The 26,715-nt window shown below is 43.3% G+C and overlaps 1 protein-coding gene across 4 annotated transcripts in view; it reads right to left on the minus strand.

The window, feature by feature from the left end:
- Window positions 1–13,340: 13,340 nt before the first annotated feature.
- AXIN2 (axin 2) overlaps window positions 13,341–26,715 on the minus strand; it is a 69,105-nt gene continuing 55,730 nt past the window's right edge. For all 4 annotated transcript variants that reach the window (XM_060271976.1, XM_035104031.2, XM_035104033.2 and 1 more), the window contains exons 10-11: window positions 25,427–25,594; window positions 13,341–15,904 (exon numbers count right to left, since the gene is read on the minus strand). In XM_060271976.1, coding sequence (XP_060127959.1) covers window positions 15,778–15,904; window positions 25,427–25,594 — 295 coding nt within the window. In that variant the 3' untranslated portion in view covers window positions 13,341–15,777. The remainder of the gene's footprint in view (window positions 15,905–25,426; window positions 25,595–26,715) is intronic.

Here is a 26,715-nt window from a genome sequence, read left to right on the forward strand (position 1 = left end):
GTGAGTGCTCCTTGATTCTGAGATGGGCAAACTGTAGCAACCTACGTAATAAGGTTGTTGACATCCGAATGTCTCGAGAGACAATGGAGTGTGCCTCCAGGGGTGAAGTCAGACTTGCTGCAATAGCATCACCAAAGTGAGCTCCCCGGGTCATTAGGGCTGGGCGATATCTGGCTTTCAACATTGCAATATGTCACCAGCTAAACATTGCGATATACGGATATATCACGATATCTGAAATAAGGATGGAACTATGTAGAGGCATTGGCTGGTTTCACGGTTTTCCATGCACTGTGATTTTTGCATAGTGCATATACTCTCTCTCTCTCTCTCTCTCTCTCTCTCTCTCTCTCTCTCTCTCTCTCTCTCTCTCACACACACACACACACACACACACACACACACACACCATGATTGCCAGGTCAAAAATTAAGAAACCGATATCATGATATGGATTCTGCATATGGTATACATGATTATCGTCTTCCAAAGCAACTACTCTACTCCAAACTTAAAAATGGTAAGTGTAATACTGGTGGTCAACAAAAGAGGTTCAAAGACTCTCTCAAGGCAAATCTAAAAAAAATTATGTAGTATAAACACTGACAACTGGCCTTTACCAAAGGTGTCATGGGTTTTGAAGATGCTCAAACTCAGGACGAAAGGGAGAAACGTGCTAAGAGGAAGGCACGCTTGGCAAATCCACACTGTGGTCAACTCCTGCCCGGAAACCAATGTCCCCACTGTGGAAGGACGTGTGGATCCAGAATTGGCCTCCACAGTCACTTATGGACTCACTTTTAAAACCTTGTTTATTGAAAACAATCTTACTCGGCTACGACTGATCACTAAAAAATAAGAAAACAACTCTCTGGGAGAAGGGAAGTTATGGTGGGGGAAGCAATGAGTTCCCTTGGGCGTCTTGCAAAAGCAGGTACAAAAAAATAAGATGAATAAGGTAAGGAGGAAAAAAGTTGCCAAACCCGGCTGAAGAGTCTTCTTTTTAAAGCCTCAGATTTGTCAAAGGAAGGAGAAGAGGGAGGGGATATCCAGTGCTGCCAGTGGAATCTTCTTTTTCCTACATCGAGTGGTGTGTGCAAAAAAAATATATGTGAGGTTCCTAAGTGCCGCGTTGGGAAGTGGGTCCCTAAGATGAATGGGCAGTGATGCATTTCATGTAGGGCTGGGAATGGCGAGTCTCCACTGCTTGGGGGCTCGAGGAGACAGCCTGGTCTCCCAATGGCATTTGCAGGCAACTCTGACCTCACCCTTGCCCCACCCCAACCCTGTCATGTTGCAGTGTTGCTTGTGCCAGGAGGGCAGCTCTGCCCCACCATGTGGGTTGCCACTCTCATGGCTGCACAGTGTGGGTCATTCCATTGGAACTGGGTAGGAAGGAATACGTTGAAATGCTCAAGAGGTGCCATGCCTGCTGGGGGTAAGGACGACACCTTTTGCCCATGCCAACGAGAGGAAATCTCGTGCAAGCTTGCAACTGATTTGTGACCGCTCTTGCACCAGCTCACCTTCTTAGACCAAATGGGGACATTAAGAATCAGGGTTTTCAAAAAAAAACAGGGGCTCGGAGGGGGGTGGGGAGAGACGTGCTCTCTTGGCAACATGCAAAGAAAGCTAGCTCATTTGCAGCCACTGAGACATCTTCAGCATGAGATCTTGAAGAGGATTGCTGAGATTTTTTATGCTGGTGGTTTTTTTTAAAAAAATGGGGAGAGTGCAGACCCCCCAAGTGTCTCTATTTTCCAGGGACAGTCCTGGTTTTACAGAAGCCATTCCAGTTTCTGATTTGATCCCAGAATGTCCTGCTTTTCCTTAGGACGTCCCTATTTTCATCGGAGAAATGTTGGAGTTGGGTATGGAGTTACCCAACCGAAGCCATCCGAAGGCAGCCCATATTTAATGTTTTAATGTTTCAGGTTGCATTATGTTTTTATATACGTTGGAAGCAACCCAGATGGGTGGGGTATAAATAGTAAAATTACTACTACTACTGAATATAGGGCATTCCTGTTTTCCTCAGATAAATGTTGGAGGGTACGAAAGTGTCTCATCTCTGCTTCACATCCTAAAAAAAAAAAGTTTTACCCTGCCTTTCCTTTGGGCTTCCTCTGCTTTTGAACATGATAAAAAGAGACAAGAGAAAAAGATAAAGTCCATAGATAGGAATCAATCAAGTCTGGAAATGTTGCAGCAGAGGAAGGCCTTCGCTTTTCTCTTGTCTTTCAGGATCCTGTGAAAGGCAAGGAAACTGTTTTTAATATACAAGAGTTCAAACAGTGAAGCTCCGTAGCCAACAGTCACGCCATAAACTCTAAACTTTACATGAAAACTCTCTGATCTCTTTGAACTCTCCACCCCCCCCCCCGCCCCCACCCCCACCCCACTCCATTTGGCAGAGAATTCCAGTGTTTAGGCTTTTTTTTGTGTGTGGGGAGATTTTCAGGCAGGATCATAAGGAGGGTTTAATATATTTTTAAAACACTCTCCTGCCTTCAAAAACCACTAATGCCCACTCAGAAACATCAAGGCGTTACTTTGAAGTGCCTTCTGGCTATAACCCGCTTGCACTCTTTGCTTGCTAGGTAATCAAATAATTTAATGTAGATCTGGTTGTATAATATTGGACAGTTGTACGTTTTTAAATTAATTAATTAACAACAAAAAAGTCATTCGTTGCAAATCCGCAAAGCAATCGCTGCCCCTAAAAAATACATGACAAGTCAAATTTGCTTCCTTTTGGGAATCTGTCACACGCAGCGAAAGTCTCTGTTGTTCCTCGCTTGCTCCCAGCAATTGCCTGTCTCCTGATATATTAACATCCAGGTAGTAAACAAAGCTCTGTTCATCTCACCCCACTGCACAGGGTTAAGCCCGAGACATTTCATTCACTGAGGCAAGTCAAGATGGGTACCCACTCCTCTTCTATGTACAAAAGCTGACCAGACTGGCAACAGAGGCCATGTCCACCCTGTAGAATTGAAGCACTCTTTAAACAGTCATGGCTTTCTACCAAAGAATCCTGGGAGTCGTTGTTTGTTAAGGGTGGTAAGAGCTGTTAGGGTCTTTCCTATTCTCCCCCCCCCCCAGGGCTGCAATGCCCAGAGTGGTTTAATATTCAATCCTTCTTTCCTAGGAACTGTGAGAATGGTAGCTCTGTGTGGGGAATAAGGGCCTCCTTGCAACGCTCAGCACTCTTGACAAACTACAGTTCCCAGCATTCTTCTGGGGGAAACCATGAGTATTATAGTGGCTTAGAGTTCTTTAAATGTGTGCAATGCAGACGTGGCCTTAGCGTGCTATGGAGGCCCAATAACTACATTTTGGTACCATGGAAACACTGTCCTGCCACACACACATTTAAGAAATGGGAGTCATGAGCCCCCAAGATGTGTCCCCCAGAGTCTTGTGGCAACTTAAAAACTAAGGGTATCTCCAGGAGGGATTCAAGCACGTGCCAGTTAAAATGGATTAAAGGGCTCTGTCAACCTACTGCAACGTATTCACTTTTTTAATTAAAAAATTGGTCTGTGCTGTTTAGAAAGTGATCGGGAAACGCACCGATAATGGCAGGATGAACAAATTAGAATGGATGCTGAATTAAGACTGGATATAATCTAACTTCCTCATCAGCTTGGTGCAAACAAATAATCATGAATGCTCAATGAAGAAGTCATCTGCAGGGGGCCCAAGCCTGCAATCCTAAACCTCCCCTTACGTGGGCATCAGTCCCTTTCCATTCACCACGACTTACTTCTGCATAGACATGTTTAGGATTGTACTGTTACAGATTTGCTGTGGCATAAGCCCTTGTGCAATGGGACGCGGGTGGCGCTGTGGTCTAAACCACAGAGCCTAGGGCTTGCCAATCAGAAGGTTGGCGGTTCGAATCCCCATGATGAGGTGAGTTCCCGTTGTTTGGTCCCAGCTCCTGCCCACCGAGCAGTTCGAAAGCATGTCAAAGTGCAAGTAGATTAATAGGTACCGCTCCGGCAGGAAGGTAGACGGCGTTTCTATGCGCTGCTCTGGTTTGCCAGAAGCAGCTTAGTCATGCTGGCCACATGACGCGGAAGCTGTCTGCAGACAAACACCAGCTCCCTCGGCCTATAGAGCGAGATGAGCGCTGCAACCCCAGAGCCATCCGTGACTGGACCTAATGGTCAGGGGTACCTTTACCTTTACTAAGCCCTTGTGCAGCGGATTCCAGTTTGTAAGGTGCATGCAGCGGGCTCTCTGTTCCACAAAAGCTTGTGCCACAATGAATCTGCCGGCTTCAAGGTGTTACAAAGCTCTCTGTTGTCTTTGCTCCCAAAGACTAAGATGACTACCTCTTCTGGAATTTGTCTCATAAATCACCTGCCCTCCATCTGTATAGGGATGGTTCCCTATGCATGTCACTCTCCACGGACTAAGCGGGCAAACCAACGAACCCAGAAAGATTCTCCACTGGTAAAGATGGCCCTGATGTTGGCGGGAGAGCAATGAACGTGACACACGGTTAAACCTGCAAAGTGTCTGCTGGTGCAATTTGAAGGAATACAAGTGCAGAAGTATGAAATGAAAGTTCCGACCAGGGCCGGATTTAGGTTTGATGAGGCCCTAAGCTACTGAAGGTAATGGGGCCCTTTATATGTCCAGCTGTCCTTTGTCAACAACAAATTGTCACTGTTTTTTGTTTGTTGAATATATGATATATGGTAATTTATATATAGGTATCTATATATAAATAGGACCTAATAGGTATCTAAAGCCATTTGCAGAATGTAGGTGATCTATATATATATAGAAATGAGCAAACCAGTGATATTTTAGGGAGCAGGCTAGCAGGCGGGGCCCATTACTTACATCACAGAAGCCTACACAACACAAAACACTGTTGCTGTATGTACCGGTAGGTTTTATTTTATTTGCTTTTTATCTTGTATTTTGGAAATGGACATCCAGGGTTTTTTCTTTAAAAAATTTTGGGGCCTCCAAGAGAGTGGGGCCCTAAGCTATAGCTTGTTTAGCTTATACGTAAATTCAGCACTGGTTCTGACTGCAAATGATATGGCTACTGTACCAGCTGCCTGTGCATTGTGAGCAAATGTGCGTCTCAAAGAGTGAGCTGTAGAATTCAGAAGCATCCGAGGGTCCTGCAGAGCCCAAGACAAATGTAGAAAGCTAGAAATCCCAAAGGGTCTCTCTCTCTCTCTCTCTCTCTCTCTCTCTCTCTCTCTCTCTCTCTCTCTCTCTCTCTCTGTGTGTGTGTGTGTGTGTGTGTATCTGTCAAATTTTATCAACTCAAAGCACTGAATTACAGAATGCAAAAGTTAATGGTATAATGGTACGTGCTGCCTATAAATATATACAGAGGATAAAGAGAAAAGGAGGGTTGTCTGAGGAGGTCAGTGGAAATTATTCCAAACTATTAAGGCCAAGGAAAACCAATGTTTCAAGGAAGGTTTTCACCCTGGAACATTTTTGTGGATCCCAGAGAGCACCCCCTCCAAGAGTCCATAATTTTCCAGGGACAGTTCCAGATTTACAGAAGCCGCCCCAGTTTCTGATTTGATCCCAGAATGTCCCTCTTTTCCTTAGGACGTCCCTATTTTCATCAGAGAAATGCTGGAGGGTATGGAGTTATGCAACCCCCGAGCCAAGGAGATAAGTAACTATACAACCTTTAAAAGACATCCAAAGGCAGCTCTGTATAGGAAAGGGTGTTTTTTAAAAAATGTTTAATGTTTTCTTATGTTTTTATATATGTTGAAAACTGCTCAGAGCAGATGGCGCAACCCAGTCAGATGGGTGCGGTATAAATAATAAAATTGTTGTTGTTGTTGTTGTTGTTGTTCTTGTTGTTGTTGTTGAACAGGACATCCCTATTTTCATCAGAGAAATGTTGGAGGGTATGAGTCAAATAGGTATTCTAGGCTGGGCTTCATATGCAGGCAAAAAGCAACCGTTCAAACCATTCAGCGTGAAATGAAAGCATATGCTCCACAGCTAATTAAATTAAAGTTTGCTATAAATTGGTTGAAATCCAAAAGCCACACCAGGGCAACACCTTTATTAAGACCAGCCAAAATGTTGCAACGTTAGTTAGTCCTATTAAAAGTATGACTGCACTGTGGCTTTTGGGTTTTTTCCAGCAGATCAAGACGACGACCTGCTATTTTTGGTAACATTTACCCTTGAAATTGCATAGGTATTCCTGCTATCCCACCTCGGGAAAGAAACATTTGCAGCTCAACTCTATGCACGTCTGCTCAAAATTAAGTCCCATTTAGATAAATAGGGATTACTTCCAAGGTGGTGGTGGGGCTATAAGATTGAAGCCCAACAGCTAACCCCTCATCATCACCACTGGGGATTGGGGTTGGAGGAGGCCAAAGTCTGCCAGGCTCTGCCACCATGGAGAACCCTGTGGCTGCCTAAGAGGGCAAGATGATCTGAGAGTCCCTATGCAGTTCCGTACTGGACCATGCCTGTACTTTTCCATTCAGCCCCAAATACCCTGTGGCAAAGTACCCTGGAGAGCGGCTCTTCCGTTCCTTTGATCTGGGAAACCACTCCTCTCAGAAAGCAGGCCCTTTAAAGGTTCATTCTCTGAGAACCTCAGGCAGGGGTAGGCAACCTAAGGCCCGTGGGCCGGATGCGACCCAATTGCCTTCTCAATCCGGCCCACGGACGGTCCAGGAATCGGTGTGTTTTTACATGAGTAGAATGTGTCCTTCTATTTAAAATGCAGTTAATAGTAAAAGAAGAAGAAAAACGTCTCAGGAATATATGACTATCTGTTAGAGTGGGAGACAAAGGAGGAACAAACAAAAACTGCAATGGTAAAGTGGGCTCAGGATTCCGGGTATAACATTCTTACGGAACAATGGGACGACATATATAAAATTTTCGGCATGCTACACCCTTAGAGAACACAGCATGAAAATGGTTTACAGGCGGCATCTCTCTCCCCAGTGGCTTGCTAAAATGTATAAGGGAAAAAACCCAATATGCTGGAGGTCATACCTGCCAAGTTCCTGCCAGAAAAATAAGGGATCGGCAGGCCGGAAGTAGCGCTGCCGCCATTTTGGAACTGGGCGGAGCATGGTCAGAAGCGACTTTCGATGCTGCTCTGCCCAGTTCCAAAATGGCCGTCGCGCCAGAAATCGCTTCTGCGCATGTCCAGAGACTCCAGACATGCGCAGAAGGAGCCTCCTCCGGCCGGTAAGTAAACCGGGGGAAAACAAAAAAATCCATTTTTCCAGCTGGGAACAGCTGGAAAAATGGGGGTTTCCCAGGAAATATGGGAGACTTGGCAGCTATGCTGGAGGTGCAGGAAAGAGGTAGGCTCTTACTATCGTATGTGGTGGTCCTGTGGGAGGATCAAGGCATATTGGAATGATATCTATGAAGAGTTAAAAAAACTTATTTAAAATTACCATCAAGAAAAAACCTGAAATCTTCCTATTGGGCATTTTACCACCAGAGCTTAAAAAAGAAATAAGAACATTATTCATGTATGGTCTGACTGCAGCTAGAATCCTGGTAGCAAGAAAATGGAAAAGTGAAATACTCCCAACTGAATGGCAGATCTTAATGATAGAATATTTACAATTAGTGAAGCTGACAGGTTGGGTGTGAGGAGCAGAGAAGCAGAAAGTTACAAGAGAGTGGATTACATTTAGAGAATATTTAAATCATTATAATGACAATAGTCCCTTGCTGGCAGAACTGGAATGATATTTGTAAAGGAAAACGAACAAAATAATTAAGATGGGGGAAAAAATAAAAAGAAGGTACTGTATAGTAATAAAATCCTGTGGAAATCTAGGGTGGAAGAAACTAGGTATAATGAAAAGGGTTGGAAGTATTTTATGTTCAAAATTTGGAAGGGAACCTTTGGAAATATTTAAATTTTTGTTAGCTTGTGTTTAATACTTTTTTCTTTTCTTTTTCTTTTTCTTTCTATTAGTAGGTAAAAAGTATGTACTAGAATAGCTTTGAATTTTGTGTTTGTATAATGTTGTACTTTTAAATGATGTACTTTTAAATGATGTTCAATAAAGAATTTTAAATTTTTAAAAATAATAAAATAAAATAAAATGCATCTCTGGGTTATTTGTTGGGCATAGGAATTTGTTCACACACACCCCAAACCATAGAATAGTCCAGCCCACCACATGGTCTGAGAGACGGTGGACCGGCCCACGGCTGAAAAAGGTTGCTGACCCCTGACCTCAGGTCACATTGGCTTGAGTTGCCATGTGTCCTCTTTTTCCAGGACACATCCTCTTTTTCATGGTTAGAGTCATCATAGCGATCCAAAAGTAGAAGTCGGTAACTGTGTCCTCTTTTTCTCTCTCTCTCTTCAAAATATGGCAACCCTACGAGGCATTCTTATACCACTTTAACTGGCATGGTTTATGTGCCTCTTTGCTGCCTTCTGTTCTCATGATGGAACAAAAGGGGATGAGGCCTCAAAGACATACAGAACGGCATCCGTTGTGCAATACATTTCTAATATTAAAAGCCCTTCCTCTGATTCGGTTCTTCAGAAGACAAAGCAAAACGATCCTCCACACCTCGGCACGTTTACTCTCAAGTAAATGTGAGACTACCTGAACATGCCGACACTTTTCCATACCCACAATGTGATCAATAGAAAATGAAATAATAATAATAATAATAATAATAATAATAATAATAATATTTATTATTTATACCCTGCCCATCTGCCTGGGTTTCCCCAGCCACTCTGGGTGGCTTCCAACAGAAGAATAAAATAATCGATTAAAGATTAAAAGCCTCTCTAAACATGGGAAATGAAATGCTTAAGGCGTATTTTGGAAATAATAATCATAATACTTCATTATTTATATGCCGCCCATCTGGCTGGGTTACCCCAGCCACTGTGGGCGGCTTCCAACAAACTGAAACACAATAAGACAACATTAAAAGCTTTCCTAGACACAGCTGCCTTCAGGTGTCTTACAATAGTCAGATACAGGTAGGTAGCCGTGTTGGTCTGGGTCGAAGTAAAATAAAAAAATTCCTTCAGTAGCACCTTAAAGACCAACTAAGTTTTTATTTTGGTATGAGCTTTCGTGTGCATGCACACTTCTGTATCTTTTGGTATCTGAAGAAGTGTGCATGCACACGAAAGCTCATACCAAAATAAAAACTTAGTTGGTCTTTAAGGTGCTACTGAAGGAATAGTCAGATAGTTGTTTATTTCCTTGACATCTGATGGGAGGGCGTTCGACAGGGAGGTTGCCACTGCCAAGAAGGCCCCCTGCCTGGTCCCCTGCAACCTCTGTAATCTCGCAGTGAGGGAACCGCCAGAAGGCCCTCAGAGCTGAATATCAGTGTCCAGGCTGAATGATGGGGGGTGGAGACGCTCCTTTAAGAAGTATAAACTACTTTTAAAACTTATTTTCCGCAAGTGATCCATGTTTGCCAGTAGCAAGGTATTCCACACATATTTAAATGGGTGAATATGACAGGTGCAAAAATTTTGTGGGTCATCCTTTTGGCATGGCAGGGTCTGTACTCAAGAAAAACAAATTGCAACAAGATAGAAGCTTGGTTTTTTAAAAAGAAAATCTGTGCACACATTCTATGAACGGTCTCTTATTTAAAGTGCTGGGGTTGGGGACTTCAGCCAGTATTTGTCAATATGAAGACTGATGAAATCGGTCGACTTCTAGACGACGTTTCCTTTGGTATGTCTTCTTTCTTTCCGGGTGCTTTAATATATTTGCTGTCATATTTTCTCACTGATATCAGCAAGTGTGAGAGTTAGAACTTTTTTTGATTCTTTGAGCATATGCTGCTCGAAATTGCTTCAGGAACCACTTTCAGGAACCCCTGCATCATTCTGGTCAGGTCAATCTGCATCAGAGTGCAGGATCAGAGTGCAGGATCAGGACCGACACTTCTGAAATAGTCAAGGTGGTGCCATTCTTTGAAAGCGACATATTAAGGTGGTATTTAATGATCACCACATCCGACTTACAATCAAAACAGGAGACAGTTTTTCACTTCTCATTCATTTTTAAAGGACTATTCAAACATCCTTTTATCTCCACTAAACAGCCTGCCATGTATTTGAAGACATTTTATTTTTTGTTTCTACAGACATCCAAGGGGGGCAAAAAGAGAGGAAAGAAGAAGAAAAGAGAGAGGCGAGTATTTTAGAATGGTGATATATAAAGATGCAAAGGCTTATATGGCAAGCGAATGACTTCAAACTGACTCAGACACATTCATCTTCCCAAGAAGAATTAGACTCAGTGTGATTCATTTTAATAGCAGAAGAAAAAGAAATAATACTACCGTGCAGTCTAAGTTCCTAACCTTTGATGGTAGAATAGGGAGAAAAAAATAACTTTATTCCCCCATGTTGCTGAAGTCTGCCTACCCATCTGTTATGTCCAGCTCATCAATTAAGGTGAACCCGTGAACTTGAGAAGGTGTTTAATAAAGACAGCAATCCATTTAAATGTGGGGAGCTGCCTGCAGCTTTATTTTAACTGAGAATTCAGTTCTTAGCCCTGTGTACTCTGCGTGAAGTTTTTCTCATGTTAGGAATGAAGTCTCCTCTCACATGCAAAACAATTCCAGATGCACTGTTACTACCTGGGCAAGAGCAGAACAGGGAGAGGGCGGAGGAAGGACTAGATGCCATTTTTGGATGACACAAAGGAAAGAAAGCACAAGTTTTTAACAAGGGGTGTAAAAAGGGCACTGCAATGGTTGGCAAGTCACAGATAAGAGAGGTCTCAGGTGTCAGGTAGCAAGAAGATGGGGACTACAGTGAAGCAGTAGTTTTCACCAGGGATAAATCATCATCTGAAGAGATGTGACTGGTCACAAAATTAAATTCCTGAATCATAAGATGAGAAGGTTGCAGAAACTGAACACAAGGTGTGTGTGTTTTAATATCCAAGTCTTTTTACAGAATGCAGAAACAATGGCTGAGAGCGTTTGGAAGCCTATGTTTAGAGCTTACAGCCCTTGTTCCCAGCCATTGTTTCAGTGATCAAATATCAGCTGTCTATCAGCTGTCTATCAGCTCCATCTGGTACACAGGCTGAGACCCTACCTGCCTGCAGACTGTCTCGCCAGAGTGGTGCATGCTCTGGTTATCTCCCGCTTGGACTACTGCAATGCGCTCTACGTGGGGCTACCTTTGAAGGTGACCCGGAAACTACAACTAATCCAGAATGCGGCAGCTAGACTGGTGACAGGCTGGGTGTGGCCGCTGAGACCACATAACACCGGTCTTGAAAGATCTACATTGGCTCCCAGTACGTTTCCGAGCACAGTTCAAAGTGTTGGTGCTGACCTTTAAAGCCCTAAGTGGCCTCGGTCCAGTATACCTGAAGGAGCGTCTCCCCCCCCCATTGTTCTGCCTGGACACCGAGGTCCAGTGCCGAGGGCCTTCTGGCCGTTCCCTCGTTGCGAGAAGCCAAGTTGCAGGGAACCAGGCAGAGGGCCTTCTCGGTGGTGGCACACGCCCTGTGGAACGCCCTCCCATCAGATGTCAAAGAGAAAAACAGCTACCAGATTTTTAGAAGACATCTGAAGACTGTTTAGGGAAGCTTTTAATGTTTAATAGATTATTTTATTTCATTTTTCTATTGGAAGCCACCCAGAGTGGCTGGGGAAACCCAGCCAGATGGGCAGGGTATAAACAATAAATTACTATTATTGTTATTATATGCTGCTGGGACAAGCCCTAGACGAGTGTTTCCCAAACTTGGGTCTCAAGCTGTTTTTGGACTACAACTCCCACCATCCCTAGCTATCAGGATCAGTTGTCAAGGATGATGGGAATTGTAGATGAAAAGCTGCTGAAGACCCAAGTTTGGGGAAAACTGCCTAGGACCATGTCTGGACCATCTGTGGCTCTCTGGATTTTACTGTTAATGCGCATTGTGAGAACGTCAGAAGCTCCTCTTGACTTCAGAAGTCACACTGTTCAGTGGGGACTGTAAGGTAAGTGTTGTTTAGCTTCTTACTGAAGTGGGACACCCACCAGGTCTAAATACCTTTTTGACAAGGCCACTTTTGTGTTAATGAGCATTAATGGGGCTGAGTGACTCAAGAGAGCCACCATTTTTCTTCCAGCACTGCCTCAAACCTTGCCCTGAAGACCTCTTATATGATGTGATACACGCTGATTTAATCTATGCCTAGGGCCTAGTTACTTCTGCTTTGACGGTTACCCACACGGACTTTTCAAGGCTTAACTTGCTGTGACTCAAGTCTGCCAAAAATGACACGTTTCGTCCTAGTCCCTCTGCTTTCAGATACATAGGTGGCGATTGTAGATACTTACGGTACGTTAGCTACTATTAATTAGTAAGATAATACCAAACATTTAAACTGAGAGGAAATAGAATCCTGCATATGCTCAAAGACACTCTCTTCTTTGCCTGAAGGCAAAATGAGCCATGTTTTCCTGGCATCCAGGGTCTCAAGGCTAAATTAAGGTTCATTGTAAAACCGCTTGAGATTTCAACTTTCATTACTTCAACTTTTCAAACTTAAAATGTTTTAAACTCCCAAAATTGCCTGGATTCCTGTGGTTTGAGATTCAGTGATCTTAGGACAGCTGTCTAAAGATGATAACTTAAGATTTCCTCACTCCCATTTAATTAACCCACCACTCAATTCAACCCCTTGCATTTTCCTTTTAGTCTCCTTTCCCCTCTCCCCTTCCGACACAACAAAGTTCTTCAAATGAAACTCCTAGGAATGTATTTCTTTGGATTCAGGATGGTTTGGGTGGTTGAAACTTGCTCTAATAAGCAAAAAAAGACCCTTAGATTAAAAAACCAGAACAAAAAAAGGGGGAAAACATTATATTAATTTGAAAAATATAAAAATTTTAATAAAGGCTACATCTCTTAATTACAATAATTATTGTACCAAGTAATTTTTTTCTTTAAATGAAACTCTTTATAATGCATAATTTACAGTATAAGTAGAACAAATGTCATGGCAAAAGTCATAAAGTACAAGGACTTGTAGTAAAAAGGCATAAAATATATTATACATAAACCCCTTTACACAAAGAAGGGAAGAGTTTGGACCCTGAACACAGGGCGTAACATGGCATATTAACACCATGTAGGCACAGGTACTGTACTGATTGAAGTGTTTTTCTTAAAAACACACACTAGAGATAGTGTAATAATAGCGTTTTCGCATCACATTCTTTCCTACACTATATACAGACGTATTATACAAAAGAAATGTAACATTGGCATACAATGCACCAATTTAACACAATAGAAATAAAATGTGTTTTCGGGGTGGGCAGGTGGGGCTTAAAATTTTTGCCACAATACACACAATCCAATTAGAGAATGTGTTTGATAGTTTGAACGACGACACACCCAAAGCGAGAGACTCTGTTGCCCTTATGTAGCTCAGTGGAATCTTTTATTATGGGGAGCCGTAATTTCATCCTCTAGAAAGTTGGAAGCAAGCTACGCAGGATTGAACCGGGCACCAGCTCATAGCTTCCATTTGCTATAATGGAATGGGATGGGGCGCCATACACTTTGACGGTTTGGCCGATTAAATATAGTTTACCATACAGAAAAGTACCACTACCGAAAATGTGGCTACATTTCTTCAAATAAATAAATAAAAAAGCATCACTGATTTTGTTGAAAAGCATTCTATTCAGGGTTTCCCAAACTTAGGTCTCCAGCTGTTTTTGGACTACAAATCCCATCATCCCTAGCTAGCAGCTGTGGTCAGGGATGATGGGAACTGTAGTCCAAAAACAGCTGGAGACCAAAGTGTTTGTGTGTGTGTGTGTGTGTGTGTGTGTGTGTGTGTGTGTGTGTGTGTGTGATCTGGCTAAACTGGTGTTTATGTGAACTGGATCGTTTCATGTACCGCTTTTCATAAAACTGGACTATATGAACCATTTGGGTCTGCATTAACTTCATAATTCTGCACTTGGGGACTTGCTATAGCAGGCATCCCCAAATTGCGGCCCTCCAGATGTTTTGGCCTACAACTCCCATGATCCCTAGCTAACAGGACCAGTGGTCAGGGATGATGGGAATTGTAGTCCAAAACATCTGGAGGGCCGGTCTGGGGATGGCTGTGCTATAGAATGCTTTGCTGAAGACACTGGAAGCAATGCAATGCATTGCATACTGCAATGCTACAAAAATACAGACAACTGTATATTCTTACCACAGAAACTGACTGACAAGACCCATGTATTGTTAATTACCCCCTGTAGCTGTTATATTTATCCCATGAGAACACTGCTAGGTCTGGTGCAGAGCCAACATTCTCAATCTGCCCATGGTTAGGGGGATCAGGAACACCTATGGGCTTGTATTCATTCTTCGCCCTCTCCTGCAGTGAATTTTCCCCAAGCTCATCAAGGTGCAGCATTCCTTTGGACCATCATTAATGGTAGCCATGGTGAGCTTCAAACCAAACTTCGCAACCATGATTGGAAGCAGGCTTGAGTAAACTCTGCTAAACATAACCACAGCTAGTCTTACCATCAAGGCAGATATAACCCTGCACCGTGGTTACGTGGGTGGCATTGTGGTCTAAACCACTGAGCCTCTTGGGCTTGCTGATCGGAAGGTCGGTGGTTCAAATCCCGGCGATGGGATGAGCTCCCATTGCTCTGTCCCACCTTCTGCCAACCTAGAAGTTTGAAAGCATACCAGCACAAGTAGATAAATAGGTACCACTGCAGTGGGAAGGTAAATGGTGTTTCCGTGCGCTCTGGCTTCCATCAGTGTTTTGCTGTGCCAGAAGCATGCTGGCCACAAGACTCGGAAAGCTGTCTGCAGATGAGCACCACACCCCATAGTTGCCTTTGACTAGACTTCACCATCCAGGGGTCATTTACCTTTTACCTTTACTGTGGTTATACCCAAAAGAGGATTTGTGGGGAAAGGAAGCAGGACAAAGAATGTAACGGTCTATGGGGTGATCCTGATCTCCTAACCACGGATAGGCAACCGAGTATTGTATATCTGAACCAGACCTAACAAACAGAGCAGCATTGATTCAAAATCTACCAATTTTTAGAAGAGTAAATGTGTAAGACAATATTCCCTCTTCCTCCCCTTTTCCTCCAAGAAAAAACAGCTGGAGGAATAATGCTGGACAGAACATGGTTCCAGCTTATTTTCTAAGGTGGCAGAAATGAATTCACTTTTCTTTTCTTCTTAATAAAAGACAAAACTCTAATGATTTAGATAGTGGAAACAAAGTAAATAATAAAAATATAAAACCACCCCTTTTTCCATATCACATCTTCTCTTCTCTCCATTGTTTAAAGCAGCATGTCCATAAACTGGACTTAAGGGAAAAAACCAGACTGTTCAATAAATATCAATAAGGATTACTGTAAGGTAAGCTGTACACAGTTTCTCTTAGTCCATAAGGTTTGGGATCCCCAGGAAGCCATATATTATATATGGAAGTCTTTCAAAACATGGTCTGCATCTTCAATAACCCAGAGTGGTCATGTTTTCAATAAATAGTTCGGGGTTGTTAACATCCTTGCACCCAGCTCAACAGACACCTTTTTTTAATTAAAAAAAAAGTAAGGCTGATTTGGCAAAGTCTTCATAGACCTTAGTTTGTCTGTGTTGCTTTTTCTTCATTGGTTCCAAACTTCCTTCAAAAGCTTTGTTTGGTGGTTTTGTCCAAAAGCCAGCGTCTTTTAGCTTATGTCTCCTTAAAACACACTCACACAGACAATGCCAGCCAGTCAATCTATCAGTCAATCCTCTCCACTTTCCCAAGGACTCTTCCTTCGTACATTGGCAGAACAGTGTCGTCGTTCCAGATTTCTTCAAAAACTGCACCGCAGTCAAACTCTTTGCTTGCCTTCTTGAAGTAATACCTGGAATCAATAAGATCAACAGATGCAAAATAAATGAAGAGCATTTTGGAATTGCTGTTTTTTAAAGTGTTTGTAGCAAGCATCCACCCAACGTTCCATATCCAGAATGCCATAGGAGCCCAACACCCCTTGCCCAAACACCAAACTCTTATGTTTCCATGGGTAGCTATGGCAGAATTGAGACAAACACCACCGAACCTAACATTAGAAGACCCTGCTGGATCAGGCCAATGGCCCATCTAAGTCCAGCATCCTGTTCTCACAGTGGCCAACCAGGTTCCTGTGGGAAGCCCACAAGCAGATTGAAAGCAACCTGCTGGATCAAACCAAAGATAGAGTTCAGCAGCCATAATTTGCTGCCTCCTAATTGCTTCCAGCATCCTCTTGCAAGGTAGGAGATCAACAGAACACCCAACTGGCCCAAGCAACTAATATTCAACACTGCCTCTGAATTTGGCTACCGCCACTGATCAACCCTACACTCTGAATTGCACCTCCTCCAAGCCCCTTTTATAAAGGCATCTAAGGCAAGTGGCCATTAGCTCATCTTGTGATCAAATTGTGATCCATTTGCCGCAGGCTGGCACTACCTGACTGCTTCTTTGACACAGTACATCAATATGATACTCAACGCATCCCCCCCCCAAAAAAAGCTTTGCTGCATCTTATAATGTTGTTAACTCTCAAGCACCACCTTATGATTCACCCTAAAGGTACACATTACGGTTACAAAAGAGATGCTACTGAAAAACAGCCTGGGCACGGCAAGTGAACCTTGCCCTGGTTGTTACGTAAGGACACATGGATTTCCATCATCACCGTGTGAAACTCCATAGTCCCATTTCGTGCTGCTGACTGTTCTTGAAGTGGTGCATGTCTTGAAATGTGGTGGTGGAGACCCATGTGGCAAGTTATGTTACATCTAAGGGAGGAGGATTTTGACAGGCCCCATTGGTATGCAGAATTGGCTTAGCTTGCAGAATGTAACTTTTATCTATGGTTTGGGGGCAGGAAATGAGAGCTTGTGACCCTCCGGATATTGTTGGAGTACAACTGCCATAATCTCTGACTATTGGCTGGGGCTGATGGGAACTGGAGTCTAGTTGCCTGCCTCTGGTTTAGGGACGGGCACACACACACACACACACGAGAGAGAGAGAGAGAGAGAGAGAGAGAGAGAGAGAGGGAGAGAGGGAGGGAGAGGGAGAGGGAGAGGGAGAGGGAGTCCAGACTGGACCTCAGCATTGCAATTGAGCCCACACTGTTTTGAGAGAGCTGTGCTGACAGAGAAATTATTGCAACTCAGAATTCTGCCTTATGTTCCTGTCATAAGATATACAAATGCTGGACTGGAAGGAGTTTGTGTCTTCACAGAAGCTGCTGAGACTATTTCAAGCAGACTTATCCACTGGCAAGGTTTTAAACCACCACACTTTTTGAAAAACCCTACTGTCATTCTTTGTGTCAAAGTTTTGCAATAGACCACTTTAAAACGATCCTGCATTACCAGCACCCTTGCTATATTGGCTTATTATTATTATTATTATTATTATTATTATTATTATTATTATTATTTCAGCAATCCCTCACAGAACGTATTATACCTTTGCTTTTAAAAGTTTTATTTATCTGTGGATAAGAAACAGGCTTTGGGATTTCTGCTGTGTTTTATTGTGTTAATTTTATTATGTACAGTAACCTCCGCAAACCTATGTTTGAATTCACTTGTGTACATTCAGCTTTACACATTTGGCAGAAATGTTTAAAAAATTAAAAGGGGGCATAAAGGGGGTGGGGGAAAAAAGACTTTGAAAATCCCACCTGCCATTGTACCCAAAGCATTTTGACTATACATAATTATGGCTTTAGCCGTGATTCCCCAGAACGTAACCCTCTTGTAAGTCATGGGCACAACTTGTGCATAATGTGATTAAGTGCTCTATAAATCTTTGTGTACAAGCAGATGGGAAAGAGGAGTCAGTGAACTGAAGCCCTGAAATGGGAGGTAAATCTGCTTTACGGCAAGCACAAGTTCAATTCTGGCCACGACGAGGTGATTGCAGCACCATGGTTCTCAAATATCAGGAAATGTCTGGCTTTCCCCCTCAGTTTATATCAATGCCCACAATCTTCCCTTTTTATCATTTGCAAGACCAGCACCACAGATTTTGCTCAACCACATATATTTTGACAAAGCAGTCTCCATGAGAACAGGCCCTACTGTAGTGAACTGCCCCCCCCCCCAAACCAAGCCAAGCTTCCACAGCTCAAAGATCTACACAATTTAGATTGGGCACATCACATTCTGGACATGTAAATGCAACTTAAGAGGAAAGCTCTTTGGAAAAACAAAAAAGGGCAAAAAAGCGAATTGAATGTACCATTTTATATATATATATATATATATATATATATATATATATATATATATATATATATATAAAAGGAGGCACCTTTGGGACAGGTCTTTAAACCACTTACAGATATTGGCAGCAGGAATGCAAATTTTCTCCCTGGCCAAGCATCTGATTTAAGGGAATAAAAATCCAAAACAAAACCCATTATTTCTGATGTAGCCATATGACTAAACCTTACAGAGCGCCGCTCCTACAATTTAGAGACTTCTACTAAAGTGGATTTTGAAGGAGGGAGAAAAGTTACGCATTGTAAAACCGGGAATATTTCATTTGAGGCCTGTTGTTGTTTTTCTTTTTCTTTTTTAGTAAAAGCTCCAAACTGCTGACACATTCCAAAGAAGAACATCCAAAAACAGAACATCGCTTTAAAACAGGACAGAGATTGCTACATCTCTGCTTAGATATTTCCGAGTGGCCCCCTGCGTAATGAGCAATCTTGGCTTAGATTGCAATATTTGACACAGAAAGGTCAAGCCGGAGCGTCCAGCTTTCCCTTTCTTCAGGCTTGGGGGCTCCTTAGATCACGAAGCCAGTGCTCATGCAGACAAAAAAAAAATAACGCCCCTTCCCCTCTTGTGTCAAACAGTAAGGACCCCTCTATTATCCTGAATTAGACCGTTCAGCTTCTTGATTAAAGGTTCCTTTTATCCCCCCCTTCCAGCATTCTTCCTTCTCAGGCTGTTTAATTGCATATGCACAAAATGAAGGCCTTCCATTCAGTGGGTTAGCATTTCAGGAGCCTGCTTGTCTACTAAAACACACACACACACACACACACACACACACACCTCCTTGCACCCAGGCTGATCTCTCGCCCTCTTCCAAGGAGCTCTCTTTTACCATGCAGTCACCAGCAAGGAAATATTATTATCGGATCAGCCTTAAGGGGAAAAGACCAACCAAGCACCACCCAAGTTTTAAAGTAACTAAGTATATTCAAAGGAAAGGAGGCTTAGTCACATTTTTACCTTTTTTTAAAAAAAGTATCCCCTCAACTTTGGATTTCCTCTTATAAAGCAACTTTCTCTGGCTAGGAATCTACTCGAGCACCCATTTTTGCTTTGATATTTAAGACCTCTGAACATACCAACAAGAGACTGGTTTATCTGACAAGAGTTTTATTTATCTGACTTTGATTAGGGAGGTAACAAGATGGCTCTCTTAATCAAGTTAGAAAAGGAAAACTGTTCAGTCATAGCACTTTTTTTGTGTGTGGTCACTTTCAGATGAACCCATGGATGTAACAAAATCCATTTACTTCAGAAGAGGCCAAAATTCTCCCACCGCCCAGCCTTCCTTTTGCTGATCCAAAACCAAAATACAATGAAACTTCCTTCTAGAATGCCTCAAGCTAGCAGGCCAGAGAGGAAAAATGAGGAAGGAAAAAAAGAAAAGAAAACTTTGAATGAGGCACAAAAGGACTTTCACTCCGTTTTATCTCCTCCTTTCCAAGAGGATAAACAGCTGTAGCAATAACTTCCCCCTTGATCTTAAAACTCTGGCAGCGTTGACAAAATTCTTTGTTTGAACGCCACATTTTTATTTTCTTGAAAGAAAGAAGAAAAAAAGAGGGCCGGGGGGGGGGACTCCACACTCTGACCTTTTCCATAACTACAACCTTATTTCTCACAGAGAAGTGCAAAAGGGGGGAAGGGGCGTTTGGTGGGGGAGAATGCAAACTAATATCTCTCCCCCCCAACAACAACCTCTTAAAACACATCAGGAGGTCCTTATTTGCTTGTGGAGGGGGGGGGCTCTCCACTGAAACACTTTTTTAAAAAATGTGGCAAGGTTTGCTTTCTTTCTCTCCCCCTCTTCTGCTGCATGTCTCTCCCCCCCATTCCTCCCCCCCTTTCTACATCTGGCACCCATACAGTCTACAAAGCTTGGAGTTACTGCTCTTTTTCTGAACTACTGCCATGTTACCCAACACTATGCAGAGCGAATATATGAGAGAGAGAGAGAGAGAGAGAGAGAGAGAGAGAGAGAGAGAGAGAGAGAGAGAGAGAGAGAGAGAGAGAGAGAGACTGTGTGTTTGTAAGTGTAAGGGCATGCCTCTGATATTGTGTGTATGTGTGGAGAGAGAGAAACTCCAAAACTATTAAATCACATCCTAATATTTTTCCTAAAAATAATCAACAAAGGCACATACCCACCCCTGAGCTCACGCCGCCTCAACTGAAGAGTACCCCAGCAGAAACCCGAGGTACATATGTTGCAAACTGACTGGTTCAATAAAGAATTCTGAGTGTCAACCATTTATGCATGCCTTTGTGTGTTAAAAATGAAAGGCACAGGCTTCAAAGACATGCTTATTAAGTGTGCCTTGGAACAAAATCAATGCCAGATGTGACCAGAGCAACCAAGCCACCCCTTCCCCTCAGCAATCCCTGCAACTCTGGGCAGTATATATGGCCCTGCTCCTTGAAGGTCACCTGCAGCTTCACTCTTCATCCCCTCTCCCTCCCCCCACCCCACCCCAAAATAATAATAATCAAAGCTTGGATCAAAATGATTCCCTGAGGGAGCAACACGTTCAGATAATTAGTTTCACCTTGGGTCTGTACAAGATCCCCCCCCCCTCAATATATATATACTTAAGTCTACTTAAGAGATTTTAAAAATTCTGGAAATTTTGAAATCATTGGAGGAGGGAGGGTTTTGTCAGGAAAAAAGGAAAATTTGGGGATAAATGGGAGGGAATGAACTACTTTGCATATCAAAAGTCACTTTGTAACTTTATGCATTATGTATATTGGTTTACCATATAATTATCGTATCTGGTATATTAAAAGTTACACTTCATCCAAACAATAATTACCAATTGAATTTATTAAGGTGTTTTGGGGTTGTTGTCCCCCCCCCCAGCACTGTGAATTGAATGGCCACAAAATTTTGTCACTCTCTACTTTCTCCTGCTTCCAGTCCTTTTGAGGCCTGTTAAAGAGGACAGAGGCAGATCTATCCCAAGTATTCCAACAAGAGGAAGGCCACAATCAAAGGAGGCATCAGATCCTTCTTCCTTCTCCTGCGACAATGGCAGTGCCTTCCAAGAGGCAGAGATGCATCTTGCTCTTGTATTTGAGAGTTGCACTTGCAGTTGACAGATGAGGATTTACATAAAGGCTTTCTTGTTGCACACTTTTAGAAATCATTTGAGGGGGGAGTGAATAGATGAACACCTTGTCTTAAACATTCTGTTCGTCCTTGTAAAAGAAAGTGTTTCACGATCCCCATTTTTAAAAATAATAATAATAATAATTGAAGGGAAATGAGGAAAAACACTTTTTTAAAAAATTGAATTTTTCGTTCCCCACCCCTGGGACTTTCGCATCCCCACTATATGTTTTCAGACTCATGTCTCTACTCCATTCATGGCCACAGAGACCTGGTGTGCAAACAGAAACACAGGTTTCCCTTAAAGTGTGGTCCTGAATTTTTTTTGTGCTTGGGATGGGATGGGGAGCAGATTTGAACAGTGTTAGAAACTGGGATAGAAAAGCTAGGAGCCAAATGGCTTGTAGGACCTGGGTTATGGGTGCCAAAACAGAATGTCTAGTTGCCCCAGGGGGGAGGGGAGGGGTCGGCAACACTTTTTATTTATCATTTTGATGAGCATGAACTAATACGCAGTTCACATAAGTGACACATTTTTAATATCACCTTTTTAGCAGAAACTATTCATGCATGTTTCAATTTTGTGTTTAGAATAAAGAAGATTGGTACCGTACTTCGGTTTTCAGAACACTCTACCCTTTATTGTTAAACTCCTTAACATATTGTCTATCCTTAACATATACTTCGAGGCTTCAAAGCACATACATTTCAGTAATCCTTGAGTGTCAGCCAGGTGCGAAATATGGCACTTAGACTTTTTGAGGTGCTCGCAAATGGAGAATCTTTAGGTGCAAAATGCGCCCGGCACCCTGCTAATTTCAAACCCTGGATTTGGGGCGGGAGGGAGAAGCTGGAGCCCTTGAACTGGCATCCACTAGCACTATGTTTGCTATGTACAAGAGATGCAGGCTCTATGCTTTCCTCTATGCTCATCATAAAAACATACTAAGGCAATTTACCAAAAGCCTACACTCAGTTTGGTGGTGGGGACCGTGGATCCATTCTATAAGACTGGCACCAGCAGACTGGACATCACAGTTGAAAAGGGGCCTGTGTACATTGAGGTCTACAGTCCAGTTTACTACCAAACATGAGAGCTCTGCTTGATCAGCTCAATGTACCATCTCGGCCAGGGGTAGTCAAAACTTTATATACCTACCGCCCACTAAGGCATCTTTCTTGATGGTAAAATTTCCTTACCGCCCACCAGTGCTCGATGGAAGGAGGATTCAGCTCCCTACCGCCCACCTAGAATCCTGAAACGCCCACTAGTGTACGGTAGGGACCAGGTTGACAACCCCTGATCTAGGCCATCATTCTGGTCTCACGGTAGCCAACCAGATGTCTGTAGGAAGCCCACAAGCAGGGCCTGAGTGAAGCAGCATTCTCCCCCCACCTGTGATTCCCAATGCTACCAGTAACCCAAAATGCACAATAACTTCTCCTTGGTGTGTTCAGCCCCCACTTCATAGAATTGTAGAGTTGGAAGCACGGGGGGAGGAGGAGGGGTGCGGGGGGAGCGCACCGCCCCTGGCAGCACTATCCCGGTGGGGTGCCATTGCGGCTGCCCCTCCCACCTGCTCTCTGCCCCCCCCCAGTGCCACAGCATGAAGCTCTGCCACTGGTTGGAAGGGACCCTGAGCATCATCTTGTCCAATCCCCTGCCAATGCAGGAATATGCAGCTGTCCCTTACGGGGACCGAACCTGCAACCTTGGCATTATCAGCACCATGTTCAAATCAACTGAGCTATGCATGCACTTGCACAACAGCTGTCCATACAGGGAAATCTGTCATTTTTCAGGCTGAGGAACCAAGGAAGAAAAGCACTGGCAGCTCAAACCACGTGGATGCCGCTGCCGTGTGCTGGTTGCCCCTTGGAGAGTTTTAGTTCGCATTCCCACCAGCAAACACACCACTTTGGCAGCATATGTGCTGCTCCATAGGGATGGACTTTATATGCTGTAATTTCACACATTTATATTCTGCTTTCCATCTGGTATGGGCACCAGATTCAAAGCGATTCAGAGTGATTTATAAAAAACACAAAAAAAAACCCCAGAGTGATAACCAACAAATGGCTATAGAAGCCAGATTTAAAAAAACAACAACATCAGAGTAAAGCTACAATGTGCTAAAAACCTGGAGGAATAAAAAGAAAAAAGCAGGGCAAAAGGATAAAGACAGAGTTGGTTGCCAGGCAAGCCTCCCTAGAGCACACATTCCTCAGGCAGTGCAGCGGGACAGCAAAAGGCCCTATCCTGGATTACTTCCTGCCTCTCCTCTGATGGCAGATGGACAGCCTCCAATGAGGACCTTAAAACATAGGCAGGGCATGTCTTCATAACACAGAAAACACGTCAAGGCAGGGGTGGCTCTCCAAATGCTGATGGACTCCACCCGTATCACCCCTGACCATTGGGCATGCTGGCTGGGGCTGATGGTTGGTGGTGGCTCAACAATGTCTGGAGCGGCACAAGATCCCCTACCCCTGCTTTAAAGCAGTAAGTTTTCCAGAGGAACCAATGGCACGTTGTGAGCTTTTGGCAAAAACTCAGGTGCACCAGGGCAATTGTGAGTGGAGAAGACACAGAGGATCAGGAGGTTAAGAGCAACAAAGGGTAGGGAAGAAAACAATAGCTATGGGGGTAATTATATGGTCCTGCGGTAAAATGAACCCGCAGCTTCCAATCTGGGCCATAAGCCCCTCCACTGATGCTCATACAGACATCCACACCTTGGCTAATGTGAGAAGTGGGTATAATGTGAGAAGTGGGTTTGCCTGACTAAGGGACATTTGGCAACACAAATTCCAAATGGACATAGAATCATACAATAGAACTGTAGAGCTGGAAGGGATCCCAAGGGTCATCTAGTCCAATCCCTTGCAATGCAGGAATCTCAACTCAAGGCATATCTCACTAAAGGCACATTCACACATTGGGTATTTACACAGGACGTGCCAACAGAGGAAATGTGAGCTGCATGTCCGACTGATCATATGTCCTGTCCAGGAGATGGATATGTACCTCAGGATCTGAAATCTTCACTCAATGCTACAATATTGATTTCGTAGCCTCTAGTTTGCAGTACCTTCGGTGAAACCTACACCTCTCCCCACACAGTTTGTGCCCGATACCTTCAGCAAATAGTGCACCAAGTACAATGAATCAAAGTGGCTTGTTTCGTTTCACAAATTAGGGTTTATCATTTTAGTCTGTTTCCATGGGCAAGCAGGACTTTGATTTAAGTCTTAGTTGTTTACATAGCCTTGTGCAAAACAAATCAACAACCAAAGGAAGAACGCACTTCAGACGCTATCACCTCCCTTGCAAATAGAGACACATAGCTGTGATCTCGTAGGAAGCATTTACATGCGCAATAAACATTACTACCCCTCAGCAGCTGATTACTCTGAAGCTGATTATTTACATTTTGCAAACTGCAAAGTGGGAATAATTAGCTACAAAGCAATCGATTGCAGGGAAATCAAATTGTTAAAAACAAAACCAGAAGCACTTCTAAGGCAGCAGCAATAGCCAGGGAATGAACTCAGAATGAATGAACACCTATTACGCAAGACTGTGGCTCATCCGCTTATGAAAGGAAACTGCGCTAGCAACATCGTTATATAGTCTATCCACCCGGTGAGGCCTAGTCTGGTTGCTAGAGCAACCAATCCACCTCTTAACTACTATTGGTTTGGTGGGTAAATACAAAGAGGACAGCAGAAACTCAGACAGACTAGTGAGCAAAGTTGCAGCCAACCATCAAAAGGGTGCAGCAAAAGCCTTTCCTTGTGGGAGGATGCTTAGAAATATCTCTTTGGTTATTTTGGCACACGGTCTCTGCAAACACAAGGGAAGAAGAAGAAGAAGAAGAAGAAGAAGAAGAAGAAGAAGAAGAAGAAGAAGAAGAAGAAGAAGAAGAAGAAGAAGAAGAAGAAGAAGAAGAAGAAGAAGAAAGAAAGAAACCACAAATATGCTTACCTATAATTTCCTTTCTTGCTCAGCTGCTCTTTAAAGTGCCCAAGTGTTAGGCTCTGGGCCTTTAACATCCTCCTATAGGGAATTTCCTCTCCACAGAAAAAATAAGTGACAACCAAGTCACTAGGCTGGGAAGAGTGAGCAACAGGGAGTTTCTTTGGTTCTTTGTGACTGAAACATAAAAGAAGGGAGGAAAGAAATAGACATTATTTAAAAAGCATTTATGCCATAGTCAGAGAGCACAACTTCATGAGGAGCATATATATATGAGGAGCTAACCACCTATAGCAGCTGGATAGTAAAATAAATGCATAACCTTGATATCTGTTAGTACACCAAACTCTGGAAGTCTCCATGCCCGATAAACATTACCAGTGGATGGTTAGAGGAATGGGGTTTGCATTTAAACACAGGGCATTAAAGCCAAGGGGCAAGACCAGCATACTTTGTGGAGTTTTCAACCCGGAAATGCACAAGCTTAATTGCCAACCTGAAACCCATGTAAAAATCTCAAACTAGCCACTGAACATGTTTTGTGGCCTAAGGATTTACAGTTGGGGTGGTAGAACCTGTGGCCAATAGTGGATGGCAGCATGGGGAGCTGGCACTCGCCTAACCTGCTGTTGCCCATGTAGCCTTTGCATACAGGGATGGAGAGGGAGCAAGGCAGAAGTGAGGCTGGTGCAGTGCAAACGCACCAGTGGAACTAACCTGGTGCTCACAGAGGTGCTTCTGCACCTTGCCAACCTCCCCCTCTCTGTTCCAATATGCAGCAACAACAGAGGCAACCAGAGGTCAGGTGAATGCTATTGCCCTACCCCACCTTCTGATATTGCCTGTCACCCTCCATATGCCAATACCATCTTCTCCAGCCATCATGGCCAATGGGCAAGGATGATGAGAAAGGTGGTCCAGAAATATCCGGAGGCCCACAGGTGTCTCATCCCTGCTTTATAGGCTCAAGTCAATTTGGTCCACAGGGCAACGCTCCTTGCAGCGCGATGTCAGTCTCATTCCCACCACTAATCTATGTGTTTCAAACTGCATTTTACCAATTTGTTACATTTTATCAATGATCTCCTTGTTTTTAATGCAACAGACTAACATGGTTATCCCTCTGGAAATCAACTAACTTGATTTCCAAGCCTCTACAACCATGTGGAATACAATCTTGTCTACCGTATTTTACACACACACACACACACACACACACACACACACACACACACACCAAAGGCCCCATAAGAGCCTTTTTGGTGGTGGCTCCACATCTGTGGAATGACCTCCCAACT

The sequence above is a fragment of the Zootoca vivipara genome, chromosome 2, assembly GCF_963506605.1.
Source record: "Zootoca vivipara chromosome 2, rZooViv1.1, whole genome shotgun sequence".
Taxonomy (NCBI): Eukaryota; Metazoa; Chordata; class Lepidosauria; order Squamata; family Lacertidae; genus Zootoca; species Zootoca vivipara.